The sequence below is a fragment of the Vulpes vulpes genome, chromosome 10, assembly GCF_048418805.1.
Source record: "Vulpes vulpes isolate BD-2025 chromosome 10, VulVul3, whole genome shotgun sequence".
In the NCBI taxonomy this organism is placed as follows: Eukaryota; Metazoa; Chordata; class Mammalia; order Carnivora; family Canidae; genus Vulpes; species Vulpes vulpes.
In genome coordinates this window covers 24,769,581-24,791,731 of record NC_132789.1, presented here as the reverse complement: position 1 = coordinate 24,791,731, position 22,151 = coordinate 24,769,581, and the positions used below count along the sequence as shown (strand labels likewise).

Sequence of the window (22,151 nt, the reverse complement as noted above, 5' to 3'; positions counted from 1 at the left end):
AGAGAGAGGCAGAGACATAGGCAGAGGGAGAAGTAGGCTGCTTGCAAGAACCCCAGTGTGGGACTCGATCCCAAACCCCAGGATCACACCCTGAGCAAAAGGCAGACGCACAACCCGCTGAGCCACCCGGCATCCCTGTCATGAGTGATTAAGATAGTTTTCAAAGTCTTTGGTAACCTGAAACTAAAGTTTGCTTGGATGATAAAATGAATTCACTGTAATGTAGGGAACAAAGACAAGGAAATGTAGATAAAATAAAATTTCCTTATAACCTGCAGCCTGTTGACAAATATTTGAGGCAGTCAGAGTATGAACTTCTCCAGGAAACTCCCAACTGTCTTAATGTTCATGCTTCGCTAGAAGGAAAAACAACCCCTAGTATCCTGTGGGTCTTCTTTAGCATATGAAAGTTCTTTTGTAAACTTCCCTTGTCTTTACCTCCCGCAACTCTGTAGTATATAATTAGTTGCTCTGCACAATTCTAGGGCAGAGCTCCTTGTGCCCAGGGGTCCTGTCCCTGTGCTTTAATAAAACCACCTTTTTGCACCAAAGATATCTTTAGAATTCTTTCTTGGCTGCCCTCTCTGAATCCCATCACTCCCAACCACATCAAGTGGACAACTAAGTCTTTTCCAAATAAATAAGATACTGATACATTGATTATTGAACATAAAGTTTATCTACTTTTGGCTTCTTATTACAAAGAAACTAAAGATATTGGGTCTGTTGGTAAACATGCTTTGAGCTTTATTAAAAGATTGTACTGTGGAAAAATGTTTTTATTTTAAGATTTTATTTATTTATTCATGAGAAACAGAGAGAGAGAGAGGGAGAGAAAGGCAAAGACACTGGCAGAGGGAGAAGCAGGCTCCATACACAGGGAGCCCGATGTGGGACTCGGTTCCGGGTCACCAGGATCACGCCTTGGCCTGAAGGCGGCGCTAAATCACTGAGCCACCCAGGCTGCCCCTGGAAAAATGTTTTTAAAATTGTAAAATGTATTCATAAATTTCAGATCTAAAAGAATTCTGGTGTAACAGACAGTTGACAATTGGTTTCTACTTAGTTTTCATTGAAGACTATGGTTTCTAACAGTTAAAATTCTTCTGCTAAATGTCATTAAGACTGATGGGCGGCGGGTCGTGGGGGAAGGTTTAGGTAAAAATCTGAATTAAAAAATTGTAGAAAGTTTAAGAAGGGAAATCACTGGAAAGGAATTTTATATATAGTTGGGACTAAGTTTGAAATGAATGGATTTTTTTTAAAGATTGTATTTATTTATTCATAGAGAGAGAGAGAGAGAGAGGCAGAGACACAGACAGAGGGAGAAGCAGGCTCCACGTAGGACTTGATCCTGGGACTCCAGGATCACACCCCCGGCTGCAGGCGGCGCTAAACCGCCGCGCCACCAGGGCTGCCCGAAATGAATGGATTTTTAAAGTATTTTTGGTATAAGATTACAATTTTTTTTAAAGATTACAATTCTTATACAATTATAAAAAGACAAGTTTCCTTGGATTGTTGGTCTGCTCCTAATAAGAAAATACAAACAAAGTTTTTTTTTTTCTCTTTTGTCTGCCTAGGAAACCAAAGTTTCTATGTTTGGTCTTTATCAAGTCTTTGATTACTTAAGATAGTTAAAACTTCTCAATATTAAAGGAGCTAAGTTTTGCTAACAACTATATAAGCCTACTTATTTGCTCTTTGGAATCTCTTATTGCTACTTTGGTTAAATAAATTATTAAGTTTTAAGTTTTGCAATGATCGGTGATACTGTATAGGAATGTGCTTTAAAACTTTCTGAGGGGGTGGGCGCCTGGGTGGCTCAGTCTGGTTAACTTCTGACTCTGGCTCAGTCAGGATCTCAGGGTCCTGGCATCCTGCCCTCCATCTGGCTGCTCAGATGGGGACCTGCCCTGCTCAGCAGGGAGTCTGCTTGTCCCTCTCCTTCTCCCTCTGCCACTCCCCCCTATTCATATTCTTTCTCTCTCTCAAATAAATTAAAAAAAAAAAAAAACAACTTTCTGAGGGTTTTAAACAAACTCCCTTGAGATTTAAATTGTAAGTGAAGTCTTTTTTTGACTAATCAGGCCTTTTTATTTGGTATGTTCAGTTACTCCAGAAACACTGTTAAACAAATGATAAACTTTCGGTTATAGTGTTTCGGTAAATGCTATAACTATTTCAGAGATCATATGTAGTTCCTAAAATCTTTCATACATTTTGATATAAGGCCATCATTTGATATTCTTTTGGTTATTGAAGGGTTAGGTGTCACAGAAATAAGTGGATTTCCTTGTCAGTTATGTTACAAGGAATTCTCTTATCAGATCTTTAACCATGTCCATTTTTTAGTCTTTTCCTATTTATAGTCATTGTTTTAATCTCTTGAGAAACACATTTCATCTTTAAGGAGATTTCATGAAAAGGGCTTCTGACAAATACAGGTTTTTGAGATCTTTAAAATCATAAACTAAGGAGTACCTGGATGGCTCAGTCAGTTAGGCATCTGCCCTTGGCTCAGATCATGATCCTGTTGTGCCCAAGATTGCAAATCCAAGAAACCACCAAGGAGCCGACACCGATGCAAGCGCACCAGGGTTTATTAACAAGCTTGAGCTTGGATCCAAGTATACCCAACACAGCGAAGCAGGGACTTGGACCCCAAAGTGGGTTACAGCTGGGTTTTTTATAGGCTGGTCTAGGGGATTTTCAGAAGGGGTGGTGGAATTTCTCAAGTTCTGTTTACACTCTGATATGGGGGCTTTCAAGGGCATTGAGCTCTGTTTTCATTCTAATATGGGACTCGATCCAGGGATTCCAGGATCATGGGCTGAGCTGAAGGCAGACACTTAACTGCTGAGCCACCCAGGCATTGCGTTTCCAGTGAGTTAAAAAGCATTCCAAGGGAGAGTCCTTGGGAACTGGAGAGGTCAATTGCCAAGAAAATCACCCCCTGGTTTCTGAGTGGCTTGCCACACAAGCTATATCGGAGGTTCCGGGTGTCAAAGTGACGTGAGGTGTCCTTCAATGAAATCGCTATGATCACCACCCTGCCCTGTAGGAGGGAATACTGGCGTTTCATTCTAGACTTCAAATGGGTGCTGGTGTATGGACTGAGATATCGTGCCATGCTTTGCCTTGCCATGAAGAACCTTCCCTTTTTAACCCAAGGAAAACACTACAAAAGTTTTACAAGGGGAAATTACCAAATTTGTCATTTAAGTAGTTAGAAGGGGACATTGATGGAAAACACTTAAGGTAGAAATCCATCATGATCTAAGTGACATTCTAACGCAGGTGGTTCTTACAGCTAACTTCCCTAGGAAATGGTCCTGGGTTGAATTCAATCAGGTACTGGTTTTGGCTGGCTCCGAGTGCAGGTCTCACAGCCACAAGTGGCTTAATCAGAGATGTGGAGGGGACCTCATTAGACCAATGAGGAAACCTCACAGGAGAGTTTTAAGATTGGCAGCTGGCCTAGTGACTTAGGTGGCTGTCCCGTGCCTCCCCGCCCCCCGACCAAGACAATTTTGTATAAGGACAGAAATGAAGAGGAGACATCAAGCTTCTGGGTCTTATTACCATTCGGGCCAGGGGACAAACTTCCAGCCAAGAGGCAGGCTTTTTCCTCCCCATAGAGCTGCCACAAGGTAGAAGATTGCAGCCTGAGCAATCGACGTGAAAGTGTTCCAGTAAGACCATACTCCTTGAAAAGCCGTGAAATGAAAGTAAAGGAAGAGAAGAGAAAGCACTTAGCAAGCTTGCACCCAAGCTCGGAGTCCAGATGAGGAAGACTCAGGCTGCATGTTGGGACAGCAAAATGATGTGAGATGTTGGGGTCTCCAGGATCAGGCCCTGAGTGAAAGGCAGATGCTCAACCGCTGAGCCACCCAGGCATCCCTAAGGTTGCCTGTTTGCCTCTAGCAAAGTGTTAACGTTGAGGCAGCTGAGTTCCTGGAGGAAGGTCACCCTGTCTGTCCCAAGTACTTGTCAATGGGATGTACATTATACGGAAATTTAGGTTTTTTTCCTGTATTTCTTTCGCCTTTGGTCTCCACATCACACATCATCCAAAGGTGGTGTGAAGATTTGTATAATCCTCATAATTATCCTTTGAGGAACACAATATGGAAAGTAAAGCTCAAACATGCTGAATGTACATTTAAAATATACCACAGGGACGCCTGGGTGGCTCAGTGGTTGAGCGTCCGCCTTCAGCTCAGGGCGTCAGGCGCCCCTGGGGAAGCTGCTTCTCTCGGCCTAGGTCTTTCTCTCTCTCTCATGAATAAATAAATAAAATCTTTAAAATATATATATATATATATATACCAGAGTTCTATAGCTCTGCTTCGCCTTTTGTCATTTGTCACTTCACCGCTAAGGCTCGCAACAGAAAAGTGGCCTCTAGGGTCACTATACTTCTCTGAAGAAAAAATTCTGCTTTTGATCTGCTTCATCCCCCTAAGAGCCAATGAACCAAAGGCAAAGCCCCCCGGCCGCCCCCGGAAAACACAACTCAGCTTCAGTCAGCGCCCCCGGCGGCCGCTTTTCCTCGGGAGGAGCCTAGTTCCCACGGTGCCTAGCAACCGTTACCGTGACAACGCGACCGGCGCTCGCGCACCTCCCAGCGAGGTTGTCCTCTGCATCCCAGAAGGTACTGCGCTGTCGCCAAGCCTTCCGCCCCCCTGCATCCCAACATGCAACGGGGTTCTATTAAAAATCAAGCGAGCGTCCCCAGGATGGTTATAGAAACGCCTGAATATCTGTGTTCGTTTAAACATGAAAACTGACTGTCATATGTTCACAGATGAGAAAGAACTCTAAAGAGAGGCCTCGGTGATCTTTTTCAGAAAGCTCAGTTGTATGTTTTCGAGGAGGAAAGCCAAATATTGCCCAAGACTCGTTCAGGCACATCATCGGGCAGCCCGCACAGACCCGCGGCGTGGGGGCCTCGGGGCCCTAGGCAGGGCACGTGCGAGAGGAAGTGGCGCTGTCAGTCCGCGCGGCGCTGGTAGACCCTTCAACGTGGAGCTATGGGAGGCCTGGAGAAGAAGAAGGTGAATGAGGCGGTATCCCCGGCGGGGTGGGGCTGGGGAGAGGGGGGCCGGGCGGGAGATGGGAGCGAGGGAGCCAGGGGACTGGACCTTTCCCGGCCGTGGCCCCTCAGGTGTTCAGAAACGGCTGTGACCTATGCGATGAGAGACAACTATGAGAAGGGGTCCGAGGATGGGCGAGGGTGGCAGTACTCGTCCGATGAAGTCCGGGAAAGAACTTTGGAGTAGGGCTGTAAATGAAAGTTGGGAATTGCGAAGGAAAGCTTCACTCCAAATGCAGACCGGGCCGGAAGACAACTGTTTACTGAAACAATAATAAACGTTACGTAAAGTTTACTATTCCGTCAAGTTTATGATCTCCAAAACTCGTTATTCCCTTCCCTGTTAAACCTGCCTTGGATGCTGGGGAGGGAAACATAAACAGTCAGATGTGGTCCCTGCCTTCCCCGAGCTCACTTTCTAGCGAGGAAAGAGGGTTAACACTGAACAACCAAATGAAACGATCACAGATTGTTAAATGTGATATGAAAGAGAAGAGCGGAGAATATAAAAGAATACTTACTTCGGTTAGTGTCGTGTTGGAAGGTCTCTCTAACTCAACGTTTGGGCTGAAATCCGAAAGATCAGAAGATCTCAGATGGGTTCTGGGGCCTGGGAGTTCTTAGCGAGCAAACCTGACGGGAAACTCAGTAGCAAGACTGTTAGGTGGGAAAGGCTTTCTGTGTGCAGAAAATTAGAAGGACATCAAAGTGGTTGGGTATGGTAAACCAAGGGAAGAATGGCATTTGGTGAGGTTAAGGCTAGACAGGGACCAGATGTGGAAGGCCTGTGAGCCACCGTGAGGAGCTTGGTTTTTATTCCAAGTGCAGAAGGCCTCAACTAAAGGGGAAGTACCATGGTCGCTTTTTCAAGGATTTGTTTTGTTGCTCTATGGAGGATCACCTTAGTGGTATGAAAAGATTGGGGAAGGGGTGAAAGTGAGGAAGATGCAGTTGCTTCGTGTTTCCTTCAGATTGTAAGTTTCTGTTGTTTATGTTTAACCCAGCACGCTATTGAACAACCAGTAAGTGCTAGTGTCTGGAATTACAAATATATAAGATGGAGGGATGCCTGGGTGGCTCAGCGGTTGAGCATCTGCCTTCGGCCTCAGGGCATGATCCTGGAGTTCCAGGATTGAGTCCCACAACGGGCTCCTTGTAAGGAGCCTGCTTCTTCCTCCACCTATGTCTCTGCCTCTCATTCTGTGTCTCTCATGAATAAATAAATAAAATCCTCTAAAATAAATGAATAAATAAATAAGATGGATAATCTTCCCTTGCAACATGGATGCAGCTATGTAAACAAACCACGACAGGGTTTTTTTTTTTTTTTTTTTAAGATTTTACTTGAGAGAGAGCATGAGCAGGGAGGTAGAGGAAGAAGCAGGCTCCTTGCTGAGGAGGGAGCCTGACATAGGGCTCTGTCCCAGGACCCTGGATCATGACCCAAGTCAAAGGCAGATGATTGACTGACTGAGTCACCCAGGCACCTCAGATCATGACAGTTTTTAATGCTGGGTTTCACAAGCATTTTGAGCCAGATAATGCTTTGTTGTAGAGTGCTGTCCTGTGCGTCATAGGGTGTTTAGTAACATCTTGACCTCTTACACACTAGATGCCAATGGCACTCAACAATCCAAAATGCCTAATTCCCTTCCTTCCATCCCATACACAGCCAGGGAGTAAAACCATCCCAATTGAGAACTACTTAACCACTTGATGTTTAAAATAATAAGCATGATGACAGACACATGTGTGATGTAAGGCTACGGAAAACACTTTTAATGAACAGTTAGCTTTCTGAGACAGACTGAAGCTCATCTTTGTATCTCCAGTAAACAATGTCTGGAGGAAAGAATAAATGGTGTATTTTGTGACAGGGAGCAGTAAGACAGTGAAGGGTTATAAGCATACTTTTGGCTTAAAGCTCGGCCGCCATCATGAACAACACAGTAACTATCCAGACCAGGAAGTTCATGACCAACCAACTGCTTCAGCGGAAACAGATGGTCATTGATGTTCTTCTCCCCGGGAAGGCAACAGTACCTAAGACAGAAATTCGGGAAAAACTAGCCAAAATGTACAAGACCACACCAGATGTCATATTTGTATTTGGATTCAGGACCCATTTTGGTGGTGGCAAGACAACTGGCTTTGGCATGATTTATGATTCCTTGGATTATGCAAAGAAAAATGAACCCAAACATAGACTTGCAAAACATGGCTTGTATGAGAAGAAAAAGACTTCAAGAAAACAGCGCAAAGGACACAAAAACAGAATGAAGAAAGTCAGGGCGACTGCAAAAGCCAACGTTGGTACTGGCAAAAAGTGAGCTGGAGATTGGACAACAGAAGGAGTAAAGATTCTGCAGTGGCTTTATCTGAGGTGATTGTGCAGATTTTTCATGAGAAGATTAATAAACTAAGAAAGTTAAAAAAAATAAACATACTTTAAAGGGGCTATAGGTTTCTCTCTTTAGAGCTGGACTGGCCATCAAGGTACCTGCTGTCTTACTGCAGAGGATGATCTTGTTTTGAAAGACATTCCTGGTACAATGTACTGCTGCTCTTTATCATTGATACAGAGATGCGACCATGAGGCAGCATCTTGGCACTACAGACATCCACATGGTTGCATCAGATTGTATGCTCCTTGGGGGTAGGTAGAGACTAGGCCTTCTGTCTTCATTGCCCTCATAGCATCTAGCTTAATACTTGATACTTGGAACACAGTAGAGGTTCTCTTATTTTCTGTTAAATGAATGAATGGTGGAAGGAAGAGGCTTTGGCTTAGAGTGTGCATTTTCAACTGGATATCACTCATAAGGGAACAAAAATTAGTTGAAGGGGACTTAGATATTTCAATGGTTTATGGCCCTTTAAAAAGACCACATTACACAGGTATTTGGATGGCTCAGTCGATTAAGCTTCTGACTCTTCGACTTAGGTCATGATCTCAGGGTCATGGGATCTAGCCCCATGTCGGGGCTCCACACTCAGAGGGGGGTCTGCTGAATAGTCTCTTCTTTGCCTCTCCTTCCGTGTGTGTGCACGTGCTCTCTTTTCTGTAAATTAAACAAACAGAAAAGACCACATTACATTATAGGTCTGGTATGTTTGTAGTATTAACATTTCATGGGGTTGTGAGAGGGGACGATTAAGGGGGAGCGTGGTCTAAAAAGGCTTCTAGTGGTAGGTGTTGGTCATAATGAAAAAGTTGAAAAAACTGGCTTAGGGGATTAGGCCCTGAGGCTCAGGACTCAGACCTATGTTTGAATCCCAGCCCCTAAAAAAACTATGTGACTTAGATAGGTTATTTTACTGAGCCTGTTTCTTCTCAGTAAAATGAGAATTTTAATGGCACCGATGCCATGGGGTTGTGAGGAGTAAATGAAATAATGTGTGGAAATCATTAATCACAGCAGCCAGTACTTAGAGCTACTACCAAGCATAACACCTGATCCATAGCAACTTCATGGCCCCCAGTATCATGCAGATGTATGTGTCCTTTACACTGATTACTGTAAGGACAGTGCAGGAGAGCTTGTTCAGGCAGGTGGACTCCCTTCCTATAGCATTTCCTGCCCCAGAAGCCTCTTGGTTACTTGGCCACAGTGATAGTTGCCTCTGGCATGAGGCATGCCCAGAGATTGTCCTCACTGCAATTGTTGCTAATGGTCAGCTATTTTTTTTTTTCTCCCCAAGTACGAACGAGGCTCTGCCACCAACTACATCACCCGAAACAAAGCCCGGAAGAAGCTGCAGCTGAGCCTGGCTGACTTCAGGTGAGGCTGGAGGAGATTGGAATAGAGGAACTGAGTCGGGGTGCCTGGACAGTGAGTCACACTCAGTGATGGTGAAAACTCAGCTGCCTTCCTTTCTTACCTGTGCTACCACAAACTCTGTCTAGAATCCTGATAGCCCTCCTCTTTCTTGTCTGGCTTTGCTTTAATAAGCTGTGCTTTGCCAGGTGTGGGTCTGTAGGGAAGCTGGAGAATGGGTCATGCCACTCTGGGTCATCAGAATAGGCCTACTGGTACAGTGCATTGCTATTCTCTGGCTGGGTCTTTGTCACCCATCCCTTCCCTTCTGGCAGAAAAGACCCCTGATCCTGCAGCTAGGGGTCCTCAGCTCCTCTTAGAGTCCAGTCCACAGTTTCCCACATCCTTGAGCCCTGCTGTGTGGCTCACTTTTAGTCACCCAACACTTCCACCCTTACAGCCTTTGTCCTTCTAGGATGCTTTTCCCTCCACTTTTTATATGTCTGAAATGTTGGTTTCTCAGCAAGGCCTTTCTTGACTCCCTCTGCTAAAAGAGGTACCTGCCATCTGGCCTCTGTCAACATCCTGATTGTTTCCTTTCTGGTACATGTGACAGTCTGCATTAGGTGATTTTCGGGGCTTATGATTGTCAGATCCTGGACAGGAACATGAATTCTCCAAGGGTAGGGCCCCTGTTTTACCTGTTCACTGCTGTTTTGCAGGCCTGCTGTGGCCAGTGCTCAGCATGTTTACTGACAAAAGGAATGGCCTTTATCTTCCAGGCGGCTGTGCATCCTGAAGGGAATTTATCCTCATGAACCCAAACATAAGAAGAAGGTTAACAAAGGCTCTACAGCAGCCCGAACTTTTTACCTTCTTAAAGACATCAAGTTCCTCCTCCATGAACCCATTGTCAACAAGTTCCGGGAGTACAAGGTGAGGCCTGGATTCTGTGGTCTGGATGGGGTCCATCACTGCTCTGTGACCCACCAACTGTGACCTTGGGCAGATTGTTTAACCTCTCTGAGCAAGCCTGTAGAAGGGTGAGGTAATTCTACCTCAAAGGAATGTCTTGAGGATTAACTGAGATCACGTGTGGAAATCATTTACACGGAACCTGGCAAATGATTAATGCTTTTTACCTGTTGTACCTTTCCCCTGGTCCTTTGGAAAATAAATTTATTGCCTCTGAAGCAAAGATGGTACTATTTCAGGGACTCTTGGGTGTATTCTTCTCTGCCCAAAGAAACTGCTCCTTTTCAAATTCTTTCTGGAATTGCTCCCAGGAGACCAAGCTTTCCATTCCATAAATGGAAACTATTAAATGCTTAAATCCCACGGGGAAAGTAGAAACCTCATTAGACCAAATGCTGGTAATTGAAAGTAGACTGCTATTACTGAAACCTTTGTAGAGTGGCAGGGCCAGGCTGAGCCCTGGGGGGTGGGGGGGGGTGGGGCTTGAGGCGCCACTTGGTGGCTACAGGAGACTGGCCAGCACCTGCTTCTGGCCCTCTTACCCAAGTCCATGAGGTAGATGGCTGGCTCTGTTTTGCTTCTGGGTTTTTTAGCTACGTAAACTTACTGCATTGGAAGTGGGCCCGTTGTGGGTAATGGCTGTCGTGACTATTCAGCAGATGTAGCCTTAGAGCCTCTGAAGAGTGCCAAGGGTAAGCCTGACCAAAAGTAGGGAAGAAATCAATTGATTCGGAGGACATTCTGGGCCCATACCTGGGCCCGTGGCTTATTTCATGCCTATACAGACTGGTGCTAAAAATGAAGGCCAGCTTTCCTGGCGCTGAGCTGCCCTGCCAAGGGGTCACTTGGCCTCTGTTGGAAAATAAGGCTGAAAACATGTATTCATGTAAACGTGTGGAGTCAGCGCATCTGAGTGGTTATCTCTGGTTATCCATTACAATGGTATATTGGTCTGGCTCTGCTCATCTTGTGGGTCAGTTTTGATATTTTTTGTAGTTCACTGTTTTATACATCCTGGGCTGAGGGGATCAGATGGCACAATCAGATAGCTGTGATCAGCTTCAGGAGGCCTTGAGAGTCCTCCCGTTCCATGTATCCCACTTTAGTGGAAGAGGCCCTTGGCCCCAGTGTCAATGATCTCCTCCTCTTTCCCAGGTGTTTGTCCGAAAGCTCCGGAAGGCATATGGGAAGAGTGAGTGGAACACTGTGGAGCGTCTAAAGGACAACAAGCCCAACTACAAACTTGACCACATTGTCAAGGAGCGGTGAGTTGGGAACTCAGTCATAAAACTGGGACTAAGACCAAGACCCTGCTCAAGTTGCTGGCATCCTTTTGGAGGAAGCAGTCCAAAAAACCAAACAAATTGCTAGAATAATTACAAGTCACAGCAAGTGAGGATCCCTGGGTGGCTCAGTGGTTTAGTGCCTGCCTTCAGCCTAGGGCATGATCCTGAAGTCCCGGGATTGAGTCCCACATCCGGCTCCCTGCATGGAGCCTGCTTCTCCCTCTGCCTGTGTCTCGGCCTCTCTCTCTCTATGTATCATGAATAAATTAAAAATCTTAAACCAAAAAAAAAAAAAAAAAAACAAGTCACAGCAAGCGCCATATGGGATGCTAACTGCATGAAGGGACTGAGAGGACATACGTTACTTATAGGCTTGTCAGAGTAGGTGTCTGGGGGCAGATGTTTGAACTAGCCAAGAGAAATAAAGGAAACAGTAGGTGCAAAGGCCCTGTGGTGATCGAGAGCCAAAGTTCTGGGATTGTACTCCAGGCACATGAGCAGATGTGCAGGCGTGGGTGCCTCTGACCTTGAGTATTCTTGCCCAGTCTTCTCAGCAGTCCTACTCATCCATTGGCTAAGTCAGTGGTTCTTAACCAGTAATAGTTTGGTCCCCAGGAGACATTTGGCAATACCTAGAGACATTTGTGGTTCTCATGACTGGATATGGAGCAGGGGAAGGAGTCCTACTGGTGTTTAATGGGTAAAGACCAGGGATGCTGCTAAACACCCTACAGTACACAGGATAATCCCTGCCTCACAGGACAACCAGCCCAAATTGTCAGTAGTGGTAAGGTTCAGAAATCCTGGGCTAATGAATGTCCATCTTCTCTTGGGGGCTGACAGCCTAGAAACACTTGTTCCAGGCTGGATGGACTTGGCTGCACTAAGTCAGGCCTGCCATGGGCTAGCATGGAGAGAACCCCAGCAGAGGAGTCAGACATGTGGTGTTCTCACCACAGCTCTGCAGCCTGCAAGCTGGGCGGCCTGGGAACAGTTCCTGCTCTGAGCAAGCTCTCCTCTTAGAGAGAGACGATAGCTCCTGTCATGCCTGGGGCACACAGCTGTTGTGTGGAACAAATGCAAAACTTGCACGAGAAAAAAAGCCAAGTGTCTGGATTCATGCCCACACCAGGTGGCAGTGTGGTTATGGTGTTCCAAATCTGTGTCACCTCCATCTTCTTAGCCATCGTTTAAAAAAAAAAAAAAGGCAGATGGCTCAGAAATAGTTGGTGCTGTTTCTACAAAGGTCCTGGCTGGGTTGGTGGGTTTGTACATGAGACAGAGGAAACTTTGAGGCACCAGATTGAGGTTGCCTGCCCACCAGAAAGCCAGATGTCTCTCCTCTTGTGGTCTTTGGAGAGGTCCCTGCAGGCTTTCTTCCATCTCAGTATGGTTTGAAGACTGGCAGATTCCTCCTGACACATTGCAGGGAGTGACACCACCTAGGGCTGGAAGGACCAGGCCATCTCTGGTCTTGTGGCTTTCACAGTCCCTTTCTGAAGCAGCAGAACACTTCTGTAGAAGACAGCTTTCTGGAGGGCATTTTGCGTGCTGGGGCTCCCAAAATTGTCCTGGCTAGGGGAGGGAGACCTGAAGCTCTGTCTGTCTACTTGTCCTTAGGCATTTCCAGGGAGTTACACAAGCCCAGTTCGAAACCAACTGTTTGGCCCAGCAGTCATTTTCCAAGTGAAATCACTGGGTTTGGGTGAGGCCAAGTGACCCATCCTGGGTCACAGCTGGGGCTGAAATCCAAGTATTATTACACATAACCCAGTGTCTCCTCCATGACCTGGGCCCTCATCCCTCAGCAGGGCAGCCACGAAGTAGTTGATCCTGCCGAGGGTCGCTTGTTCTTGTCAGCTTCCCCATTTGCCACAGGAATCCTGGAAGTGCTTTCTTGCTCTGGCTTTTCCTGGCCCAGGACTGAAAAAATTCCAGTATTTTTGTCATCTGGTTCTTTTTGTTTTTGTTTTTGTTTTAGACTTATTTATTTATTCATGAGACACAGAGACTGAGAGAGAGGCAGAGACACAGGCAGAGGGAGAAGCAGACTCCTCCTGGGGAGCCTGATGCGGGACTCTATCCCGGATCCTGGGACTACAACCTGAGCCAAAGGCAGGCGCTTAACCACTGAGCCACCCAGGCTTCCCTGCCATCTGGTTCTAATTGGTTCTGCAAACTAGACAGAGGGCTGAGTGATGAGGGACAAGATGTAACTCACTGTGGTGACCTGTGGTTGGGCCCAGCCATAAGTGTAGCTGAGTGTATTCCAGCCCCCATCCTCCACCTTGACCCACTAGGTCACATTTTTCTGCTTTCTGTTTTGGACATCCAGATATATTTGCTTCGGACTATGGTTACCACTTTGTAAAAGAGTTAGACACTGACTCAATTTACGCTCTTTGATCACAAAGAGAAGTAGGTCCAGACTGAGTCCTTGATGTGCAGTGAGTGTCTTTAGGACCCTCATTGGGATTTCTCTGATCCTCAGAGCTAAGTGGGCTCTGAAGTGGGTCCTCATTCTGTGCTTCCTCCCAAGGCTATGGGGAAGCTGGCACTGCCAGGCCCCTGGGTATTGCCTAACTCTGTGGTCAGGAGGTGGTAGTGGCTAGGCCTGCTTAGGAATGGGGCCACTGGAGCGACTGACAAGAGTGGACAAGGAGTTCAGGGCCCCCCTTGGAGCCTAGGCTGACTGAGCCTGTGAGCACTGCCCTCCTGGCCCTGCAGGTACCCCACATTCATAGATGCTCTGCGGGACCTGGATGATGCCCTCTCCATGTGCTTCCTCTTCTCCACCTTCCCACGGACTGGCAAGTGCCATGTACAGACCATTCAGCTGTGCCGCCGACTCACAGTGGAGTTCCTGCACTACGTCATTGCTGCCCGTGCCCTGCGCAAGGTTAGCCCAGGGCTGCCTGGGGGCAGGGGGCCCGCTCTGCTACCAACCCTGCCTCCCAGTGCCTTTCACCATACCATCCCCTCCCCTCAGGTCTTCCTGTCCATCAAAGGCATTTACTACCAGGCTGAGGTGCTGGGGCAGCCCATTGTGTGGATCACGCCCTATGCCTTCTCCCATGATGTGAGTATGCCTGTGGGGAAGGGAAGGTGGGGTCTTGTGCTGGGCCATTGCTCCTTCTCTGGCTTGTAGACAGGACTTGGGCGGAGGGGGGATTTTGTTGTCCTGTATAGTCCAGCATGTGCTGGGTTCCTGAGTGCAGCCGGGGGTGGGATGTGGGGGGTGAGGAATGTAGCACACAGCATCGTAGTAAGAGCTGGAGCCAGCCTGTCTCCAGTCTTCCCAGCTGGGTGACCTCGGACATGTTTCTGCAGCTCTCTGTGCCTCAGCCAGTAATGTGCCTTTCTAAGCCTTGTTCTGAGGATTTAAGGAAAAAAAAACTTTCAAAGTGCCTGGTGCTTGGCCCTTTGGAATTGCTGAGTGAACAGGGAGCAGCTGTCAAAGCTTGGACAGTGGCAGAGCCCAGTCCTACCCTCAGATCCATGGGGTCGTTGTCCCCCTTGCCACTAGTGGCTCCCAGACCTTAGCCACATTGTTTTGCTGAACTCCTCAGCTTCTCCTGACTCCCCTCCAAGGCTGGCAGAGTGGAGGAGGTGGGGGAGGGTGAGCATATGAGAAGCTTTTAGCACATGGCACTTCTTCCTATTTATCTTGTTTTAGACTAGTATTTTTGGCAGGGATTCACAGAAAGAAATCCTGATTTTGCCTCCTCATGGGGCAATATTAGCCTCTAATCCTCCACGTGGTCTTGGCCAGGCTCTCCTGCCTAACTTGTCATCCTGTGGGCCTGCATTTGGCCCGGTTCCCTGCCTGTGCCTTGACCAGCAAATGTGCTAGCCTGGCCGGACAGTCTGTTTGCTGACCAGGTTTTCGGGTGCTCCAGGCTGAGCTGGGGGTCTGGGCCCCTCCCCTTCTTTCTGGGCTGGCAGGGTTCCAAGGCCAGAACCTGCTCTGGCCACAGGGCAGTGGAGATGTGTGGGGGCAGGCTGCAGTCCATGGGTGAGAGGCAACTTGGCCCTCAACAATCCCCTCTTCCCCAGCTCGTCCCTCCTCTTCTCCTCCTTCCTTCCTGTCTTCTTGCCATGCCTCCTTCCTCTCTAGCCCTCCCTCTTTTTCCTTCTCTCTGATGTCCCACCCCCACACTGCTCAGACTGGTCTTTGTATGTCCTCTGTATGGTGAATAGGGCCCTATCGAGGCCAGCCTCCACACAGCTGTCCCTGGGGGAAGGGAACAGGCCGTCCATTCCTCCTTCCTCCCTGGCCAGCTCACTGTCACTACTTCCTCCCAGCAGGAGGATGGGGGACCAGTCCTGTGTCATAACTGAGGCCCTGATGTGCCTTCTTCCCCTGAGCAGCTAGTGCTGGGCTCCTCAAAGTAGGACCCAGGCAAGTAGTAGGGTGGGATTGAGGGTGGGTGGGTGAAGGGACCCTGCTCTGCGCTTTGGAGAACGGAGTGGAGTTAGTCCTCAGATGTTTCCCTGGCAGATGCTCTTGGAGGGGTGGAGGGATGGAGGGTGAATGGGAGGATAGGTGGCGCACCTCTGGGTTCCTGCGCCCTCACATACTGCCTAAGGGCAGAATGGAGAAGCAGCTCAAAGTCATGGGCACGCCCAACGTAAAAGGGACATTGTGATCACCACCAGTTTTGACATTGTTTGGCATATGGTGCCATCCAGGGCCTGAGGGGTCAGCAGGGCTGGGCTGGCCTCCCTGGTTGTGGGGAGCAGTGCTGCTCAGGAATCAGAGCACTTTGTCTGGCCCCCCCAGATCCTTCCCCTGTTCTGCTTTATCAACTCCTCAAGGGCAAAGATGACCCTTTCCATGTCCCCTGCTTGCTGGGTTGGCAGCTCTTGAGGGTAGCCAGGTGCTTTTGCCCCAAGCAGGCAGCTTTTCTCCCACCATTCCTCCAGAGCTTCCTGGGGCCGAGCCAGGCAGCTGTCCCATCTTGTGCTGGGTCTTCAAGTTGTGCATGTCACTCTGGCTGGGACCTGGGCTTGGAGTCACTGAATTGAGTGTCTGTCCCAGTGCTCCTGCCAAGGCTTAAGGGTGCCAAGTTCTGTCCACCGAGGCAGACAGACTGCATGCTGCAGGGCCGCCTCTCCCAGCTGGGCTGGCAGTGGGGCTAGGCATAGGGAGGCCAACAGGTGAGCCCCAGAGAAGATGTTAAACGAAGAATGTGGGGTGATTCAGGGCAGGGTGAGCTCTGACCACAGCAGCCCTGAAAGGCTGCCTCTGTGGCCGAAGTCTGGCTTGAACTGGGACTTGCAGGGTGCGTGGGGAGCTGGGGCAAGGGCGGGGAGCGCTAGCCAGTTCCTTTGATCTTCCTTTTTGCGGCTTGAGGATCTGGCAAGGCCTTAGTATGCCCCTAGCCCTTGGGAACCCTCCAAAGCCTCCCCCAGAGTGCTTGTGGTGGGACACATCATACAGCCCCTTCTCACAGAGAGAAGGTCTGAGGGCAGGTTCCGCTCTGGAGGAGCCCTGGGCGGGCTGGAACCCGTATCCTATGTGGGTCGTCAGTGCCACCTTTCCCCAATACCTTGCCCACACTGCCAACGGGTCATCTGTGCCCCCTAGCACCCAACGGACGTTGACTACAGGGTCATGGCCACCTTCACTGAGTTCTATACCACTCTGCTGGGTTTCGTCAACTTCCGGCTCTACCAGTCGCTCAACCTGCACTACCCACCCAAGGTAGGACTCCAGCCCAGCCCAGGTCCTTCTTAGCATGTGGGGGCCATAGCCCTTCTCTGCCCATGTGGAGGCGGGGGCTGTGGTATCCTCTCCCTCTGACCTTTCCCCTGCCTCCCAGCTGGAGGGTCAGGCCCAAACAGAGGCGAAGACCAGTGAGGACACCTATGCATTGGACTCGGAGAGTTCTATGGAGGTGAGAGAAGTTTCCAGAGCACCAGCCCTGCATCCCCTCAGACGATGGTCACTGGCCTGGGGGTGGGGGTGTGCATGGCTAAATGGGTGGGCTTAGGGCTTGCCCTTGGAACCCAAACCCCCTGATGTCCCAGAACTGTCACTACTCCCTCTTTGCCACCCTGACCACGCCCCCAGACAAGACCTTCCACCTGCAAGCAGCAGCCCTTTTCTTTCCCGTAGAAACTGGCGGCCCTCGGTGCCAGTCTGGCTCGCATGGTGGTGCCTGTGGAGGAGGAGGCTGAGATGGATGAATTTCCTGCTGATGGGGTGAGGACTGTGTGCCAGGATGGGGGGTTGCTTGGGAATGGGGGGTCTAGATGGAAGTTAGGGACCATCTCCAGCCTCTGCCCTCCAGTGCGGGAGTGGACAGGCCTGAGAGTGCCATGGTTTCTTCATGGCAGGAGATGACCGTGCAGGAGGAGGACCGCAGGAAGGAGCTGGAGGCACAGGAAAAGCAGAAGAAACTTTTTGAGGGCCTAAAGTTCTTCCTGAACCGCGAGGTGCCACGTGAAGCCCTGGCTTTCGTAATCAGGTACAAGGCTGACGGTGTCTGCCACACTCTGGGCTGGGTCCCCCATGGATGCCCAGCAGTAATGTCAGGATGGTGTCAATATCCACCCTTCAGGGCTGTTGTGTAGATTGACCAGAGCAGGCGTGGAGAATGTTGAGCACGCGCCTGAGCGTACAGGAAGCACTTGTCAGAGGGCAGCTGGCACCACTTTCTCGCTGGCTCAGGGCAGGCTCTGCTGGGCCCACACTGGAGGTGTCGGCCTGATAATGATCCTGATGTGGGGAAGAGATGGGTGTGTCCTAGGAGAGTGAGTTTGTAAACCACTGGGTCCTGGGGCAGGCACTTCATGCTGCTGAATACTCTTGTGGTCTCCCCCTGTGCCTGTAGGAGCTTCGGGGGGGATGTATCCTGGGACAAGTCTCTGTGCATTGGGGCTACATATGATGTCACAGACCCCTGCGTCACCCACCAGATTGTCGACCGGCCTGGGCAGCAGACACCTGTTATTGGCAGGTATGTCCCTAAGGATCTCATCTTTGCCTGTGTGGGTTTCTGGGGGCAGAGGTTTGTCTCAAGCTCCAGATGCCATGGGGGTTCGGGTTGCTTCCATGACTCATCTCTGCCACCAGGTACTATGTGCAGCCCCAGTGGGTGTTTGACTGTGTGAATGCTCGGCTCCTCCTCCCCGTGGCAGACTACTTCCCTGGAGTGCAGCTGCCTCCACACCTCTCGCCCTTCGTGTCAGAGAAGGAAGGAGATTACATCCCTCCTGAGAAGCTGAAGCTGCTGGCCCTGCAGCGGGGAGAGCACCCAGGTGAGTGGGCCAGGTGATGGGATGGATGGGTTCCTCTGGGCTGGCCTTGGACTCCTTGGCCTCACCTTGTTTCCCCCCTTGGCTACAAAGGTGGCAAGCTTTTGAGAATGGGATGGCAGGGGTACAGAGCCCTTTAAATCAACCTTTGGATTAAGGCTTAGGAGAAAGGAACATTAGTGTCCTACGATCAGCTATTACTTGATGTTCAGAGTAACCAAGCAGTAGTGTTGTGGAGGCTGTCATTGGTATTTTTGTAGGAGGTGGCAGAGGTCAGGAATGGGGGCCTGGAGTGCCCTCTGGAAAAGGTTGGGGCTGTGGGGAGACATACCAGAGGGAACCACAACTGGGACAGCCCTGCACTGTCTTTGGAATGTCTTCATGGCTGAAGAGTGTGGTGACTGGCCCCAGCTCCCGCCCTGCGAGGAGGAGAGCAGGCTCCCATGGCATTCACAAGTCACTGGCTGTTTATAGGAAATACAGACGAATCTGAAGAGGAAGATGAGGAAGATGATGATGGTGATGAAGGGGGAGAAAATGAAGAGGAGGAGGAAGAAGATGCAGAGGCTGGTTCAGAAAAGGAAGAAGAGGCCCACCTGACAGCCCTAGAAGAGCAGAGGATGGAGGAGAAGGTACTGGGAAGCTGACTTGGGGTGTAGCCTGGGAAGCAGCCCCACTGGCCATCACTGGGGCTAGCCCCTGCCCAGAGGGCAAGAGCCAGGGGACTGGTGGGGGTGGGGGTTGCGGGGGGGAACCTGCATCCACAAGTGTCCTCCCGATGTCTGCAGAAGCCCCAAGTGACGGCAGGTACCGTGAAGCTGCAGGACAAGCAGCGGCTAGCCCAGGAGGAGGAGAATGAAGCCAAGCGCCTGGCCATCATGATGATGAAGAAGCGGGAGAAGTACCTTTATAACAAGATCATGTTTGGCAAGAGGCGCAAAATCCGAGAGGTGAGCCCCTGCCACCTGCCTGAGACTCCAGGTGTGGCCACCGGATGTGGCTGCACAGGTGAACTTTGGAACCAGCTGACTCTCCTCTGTGCAGACTCCAGGCCATTTCTTCCCCCCCCCACCCCACCCCCCTCCAGGCCATTTCTTAGCCTTTCTCTTAGGTTGCCCGTCTGGCCTGACCCCTGAGGGTCTGCGTGGGCATATTGGTGTCAGCAGTTTGTGCCTGGGCTTTCTTCAGGGCTTCAGTCTCCTTACGTTTAGCTCTTTCTTTTCTTTGTTTTAAAAATATTTTATTTCTTTTTTTGAGGGAGAAAGCAAGCATGAGGGGTGGGGGGAGGCAGAGGAAGGGGGAGAAGCAGGCTCCCCCTGAGCAGGGAGCCCCACCCAGGACTCAATCCCAGGACCCCGAGATCATGACCTTAGCCAAAGGTAGACGCTTGACTGGCTGAGCCACCCAGGCACCTCTGTCCAGCTGAGTTTACTGAAATCTGGGGACAAGGCTGTCCTAGCAGACTCAGTGCCCGCTTTCACAAATGACCACTTAATAGATGTGTATAAAGCAGGAGGGACTATGGGAGGTTTGGGTTAGATTTCCATTTTGTTTCTCTCATTTACAAAGTCATAGATGCTCATTGTGAAAAAAAAAAAATTCAAGTTCTCTGCACGCCACAGTTCTGTAATCGATGATGTAGAAGTGGCTCACAGTCCTGCCTTTGGGATGATCTGTAATTACAGCACTCCAGTTTCTCTTGTGTGTATAATACATTATTTTGGAGCTATTGTGCCACATACAGGTTGTTTGGGAGTGTGTTTTTCATTTAACCATAGGGTGAATTTCTTGCTATGAGCTCATACAAGTGACTTGTTTTCTGCTAATAAGATTAGATTGCTTTTCATTTTGAGTCATTCTTAGAAAACACCCTTGAGCACATCACATCTTTGCCTGCCTCTGAAGTCTCTGCAAGGTAAATTTGCAGGCTTGTAATTGCCAGGTTGAAAGGCCTGTGAATGTTTTGTAGTAGATAGTGCCAGATGGGCCCCAGGGGAAAGACTGCTGTTCCAGGTTGACCCCTCCCCAGCAGCCTGGTGAAAGTTTGATTGGCATGCAGCTTTCCCAAGGAGGAAGGTAAATGGAGCATTTACCTCCAGCTCTGGGATTCTCCTAATTCGTTGTGAGCCCATAAAATAATAGAGACTTAAAAGCAAAGGTAAAGACCTGTTTTATTGCCTGAGGTTATTCAAATAGTTGTTTATCCTCCTGGTAAACTGCCTATTTAACTTTTCTGGAAGTTCAGCCTTTAAAAAGGGATGGCCTAGGGGCATTTGGGTGGCTCAGACCGTGATTCGAGTTCCTGGGATCCGAGTTCCTGGGATAGAGTTCCCCTTGCATCTGGCTCCCCATAGGGAACCTGCTTCTCCCTCTGCCTATGTCTCTGCCTCTCTCTGTGTGTCTCTCATGAATAAATAAAACCTTTAAAATAAATAAATACATATAAAGGGATGGCTTGGAGGAGGAGGAGGAGGAGGAGAAGTACCCTGCAATCACAGCTTGATCCCCCCTTCATCCTCACAGGCCAACAAACTGGCAGAGAAGCGGAAAGCCCATGATGAGGCTGTGAGATCTCAGAAGAAGGCCAAGAAGATCAGGCCAGTGTGAGTGGTGGCAGCCTTTTGATGAGTGAGGCCCGTGGCCCTGTTCCTGGCAGCTGGACTTGGCACAGGCAGGCCAGAGGACCCGGGCTTGGTGGCAGGACCAGAGCCTCTTCTGTTTTCATCCCCTTCCTCCCCCTGCTGGCGCTGGCTTCCTCTTACGCTCTCTGGCTGGAACCCCAGCCGCAGTTGGATGGAGCTCCCTGTTGGTGGCTGGGCAGAGGAGAGGCCTCTGATGTTCCCAGGAGTCAGTGACATGGGAGGTAGGGGCCTGAGCAGCCCCTCACCAGCTGCTCCTGTTCCTCCTGGCTTTCTGCAGCACCCCCCTCACGCCATGGTTGGACCTGTAATTCTGCTGCTGTGATGGGGTGTGGGTGGGAAAGCATTTGTTATTAAACTGCTGGAGTTTTGGAACCAGTTGAATTCTATGTTCACAAGACTTCGTGGGGTTGGAGAAGGGCCACCCAGTGAAGTGGAGTCTGCCCTTGGTTCACATTCCAGCCCAGGTATTTTTCCTCTGTGAACATTGCTTCCTCCTGTGTAAGTGAGAGGTAGAAATTCTGGAGTCTCTCTAGGGGTTGGAGGAGGGTGGTGGGTGCAGAGGGTTCAGTGACAATGTTATGCAGGCTCAATTGAGTCAGGTAAGTAGGGTGCTCTGTAAATAGCAACTATGATCATCATAACTTGCTGCTGGAGTGAGCCCAGAATATGGAAGCCAGTGCCTGAAGAACCTGTAGGGGCTGGAGTTGAGGGTACCTAGCTTTACCTTGTAGGCTTGTGGGCCAAACCACGTAGTAACCCCCAGTATGGGCATGGTCAGCAGCCTGACTTGTGACCTTTGCTGGGCCATCCTTACAGCTTCCTACTTAACCCTGACAGTGCCCTTGCCAAGGCCTGGAGAGACATGCCTCTGCCCAGACTGCCAATGCCTCACAGCAGAGCCAGGGCCAGAAACCAGGGTGCAGGGTGGTCACTCAGCTCCCCAGATCAGACAGGGATTTCTAAATAGCTCCACAGGGGGCCAAGAGCTGTCAGGAACAGCGCCCAGGTGGCAGAGTCTGGGTTTGGAACTGGGCTCCATGTATCCCCAATCTAGGCACCTGGGGGCCTTGGCCCTCTGCCCCTCATTGTGCTTAGCCCCTGTAGAAGTTTTTCAGGCTGTGGCTGCAGG

At 49.6% G+C, this 22,151-nt stretch overlaps 3 protein-coding genes across 4 annotated transcripts in view; 2 read left to right on the top strand and 1 right to left on the bottom strand.

Moving 5' to 3' along the window:
* The window catches only part of TCN2 (transcobalamin 2), a 36,372-nt gene extending 31,682 nt beyond the window's left edge, over window positions 1-4,690 (bottom strand). Inside the window, exon 1 of the mRNA XM_025985972.2 lies at window positions 4,597-4,690. The gene's annotated coding sequence lies outside the window, so the exon portion shown is untranslated. The remainder of the gene's footprint in view (window positions 1-4,596) is intronic.
* Window positions 4,691-4,748: 58 nt separating this feature from the next.
* PES1 (pescadillo ribosomal biogenesis factor 1) lies at window positions 4,749-21,394 on the top strand. 2 transcript variants are annotated; one of them, XM_072723161.1, is made up of 15 exons: window positions 4,749-5,060; window positions 8,801-8,880; window positions 9,639-9,792; window positions 10,987-11,096; window positions 13,845-14,016; window positions 14,107-14,196; window positions 16,708-16,824; window positions 16,943-17,017; window positions 17,239-17,325; window positions 17,460-17,590; window positions 17,957-18,082; window positions 18,199-18,383; window positions 18,855-19,012; window positions 19,169-19,330; window positions 20,904-21,394. In XM_072723161.1, the coding sequence occupies exons 1-15, from the start codon at window positions 5,037-5,039 to the stop codon at window positions 20,985-20,987; spliced, it is 1,755 nt and encodes a 584-aa protein (XP_072579262.1). In that variant the 5' UTR covers window positions 4,749-5,036; the 3' UTR covers window positions 20,988-21,394. The 2 variants fall into 2 exon arrangements, with proteins under 2 accessions (XP_072579262.1, XP_072579263.1); XM_072723162.1 differs by lacking the exon at window positions 16,708-16,824 and having other exon boundaries at window positions 4,971-5,060.
* Window positions 6,705-7,548, top strand: LOC112909839 (small ribosomal subunit protein eS24-like). Its single transcript, XM_025985956.2, has one exon. It carries the CDS (start codon window positions 7,036-7,038, stop codon window positions 7,426-7,428), a length of 393 nt encoding a protein of 130 aa, XP_025841741.2. The 5' UTR covers window positions 6,705-7,035; the 3' UTR covers window positions 7,429-7,548.
* Window positions 21,395-22,151: the final 757 nt, after the last annotated feature.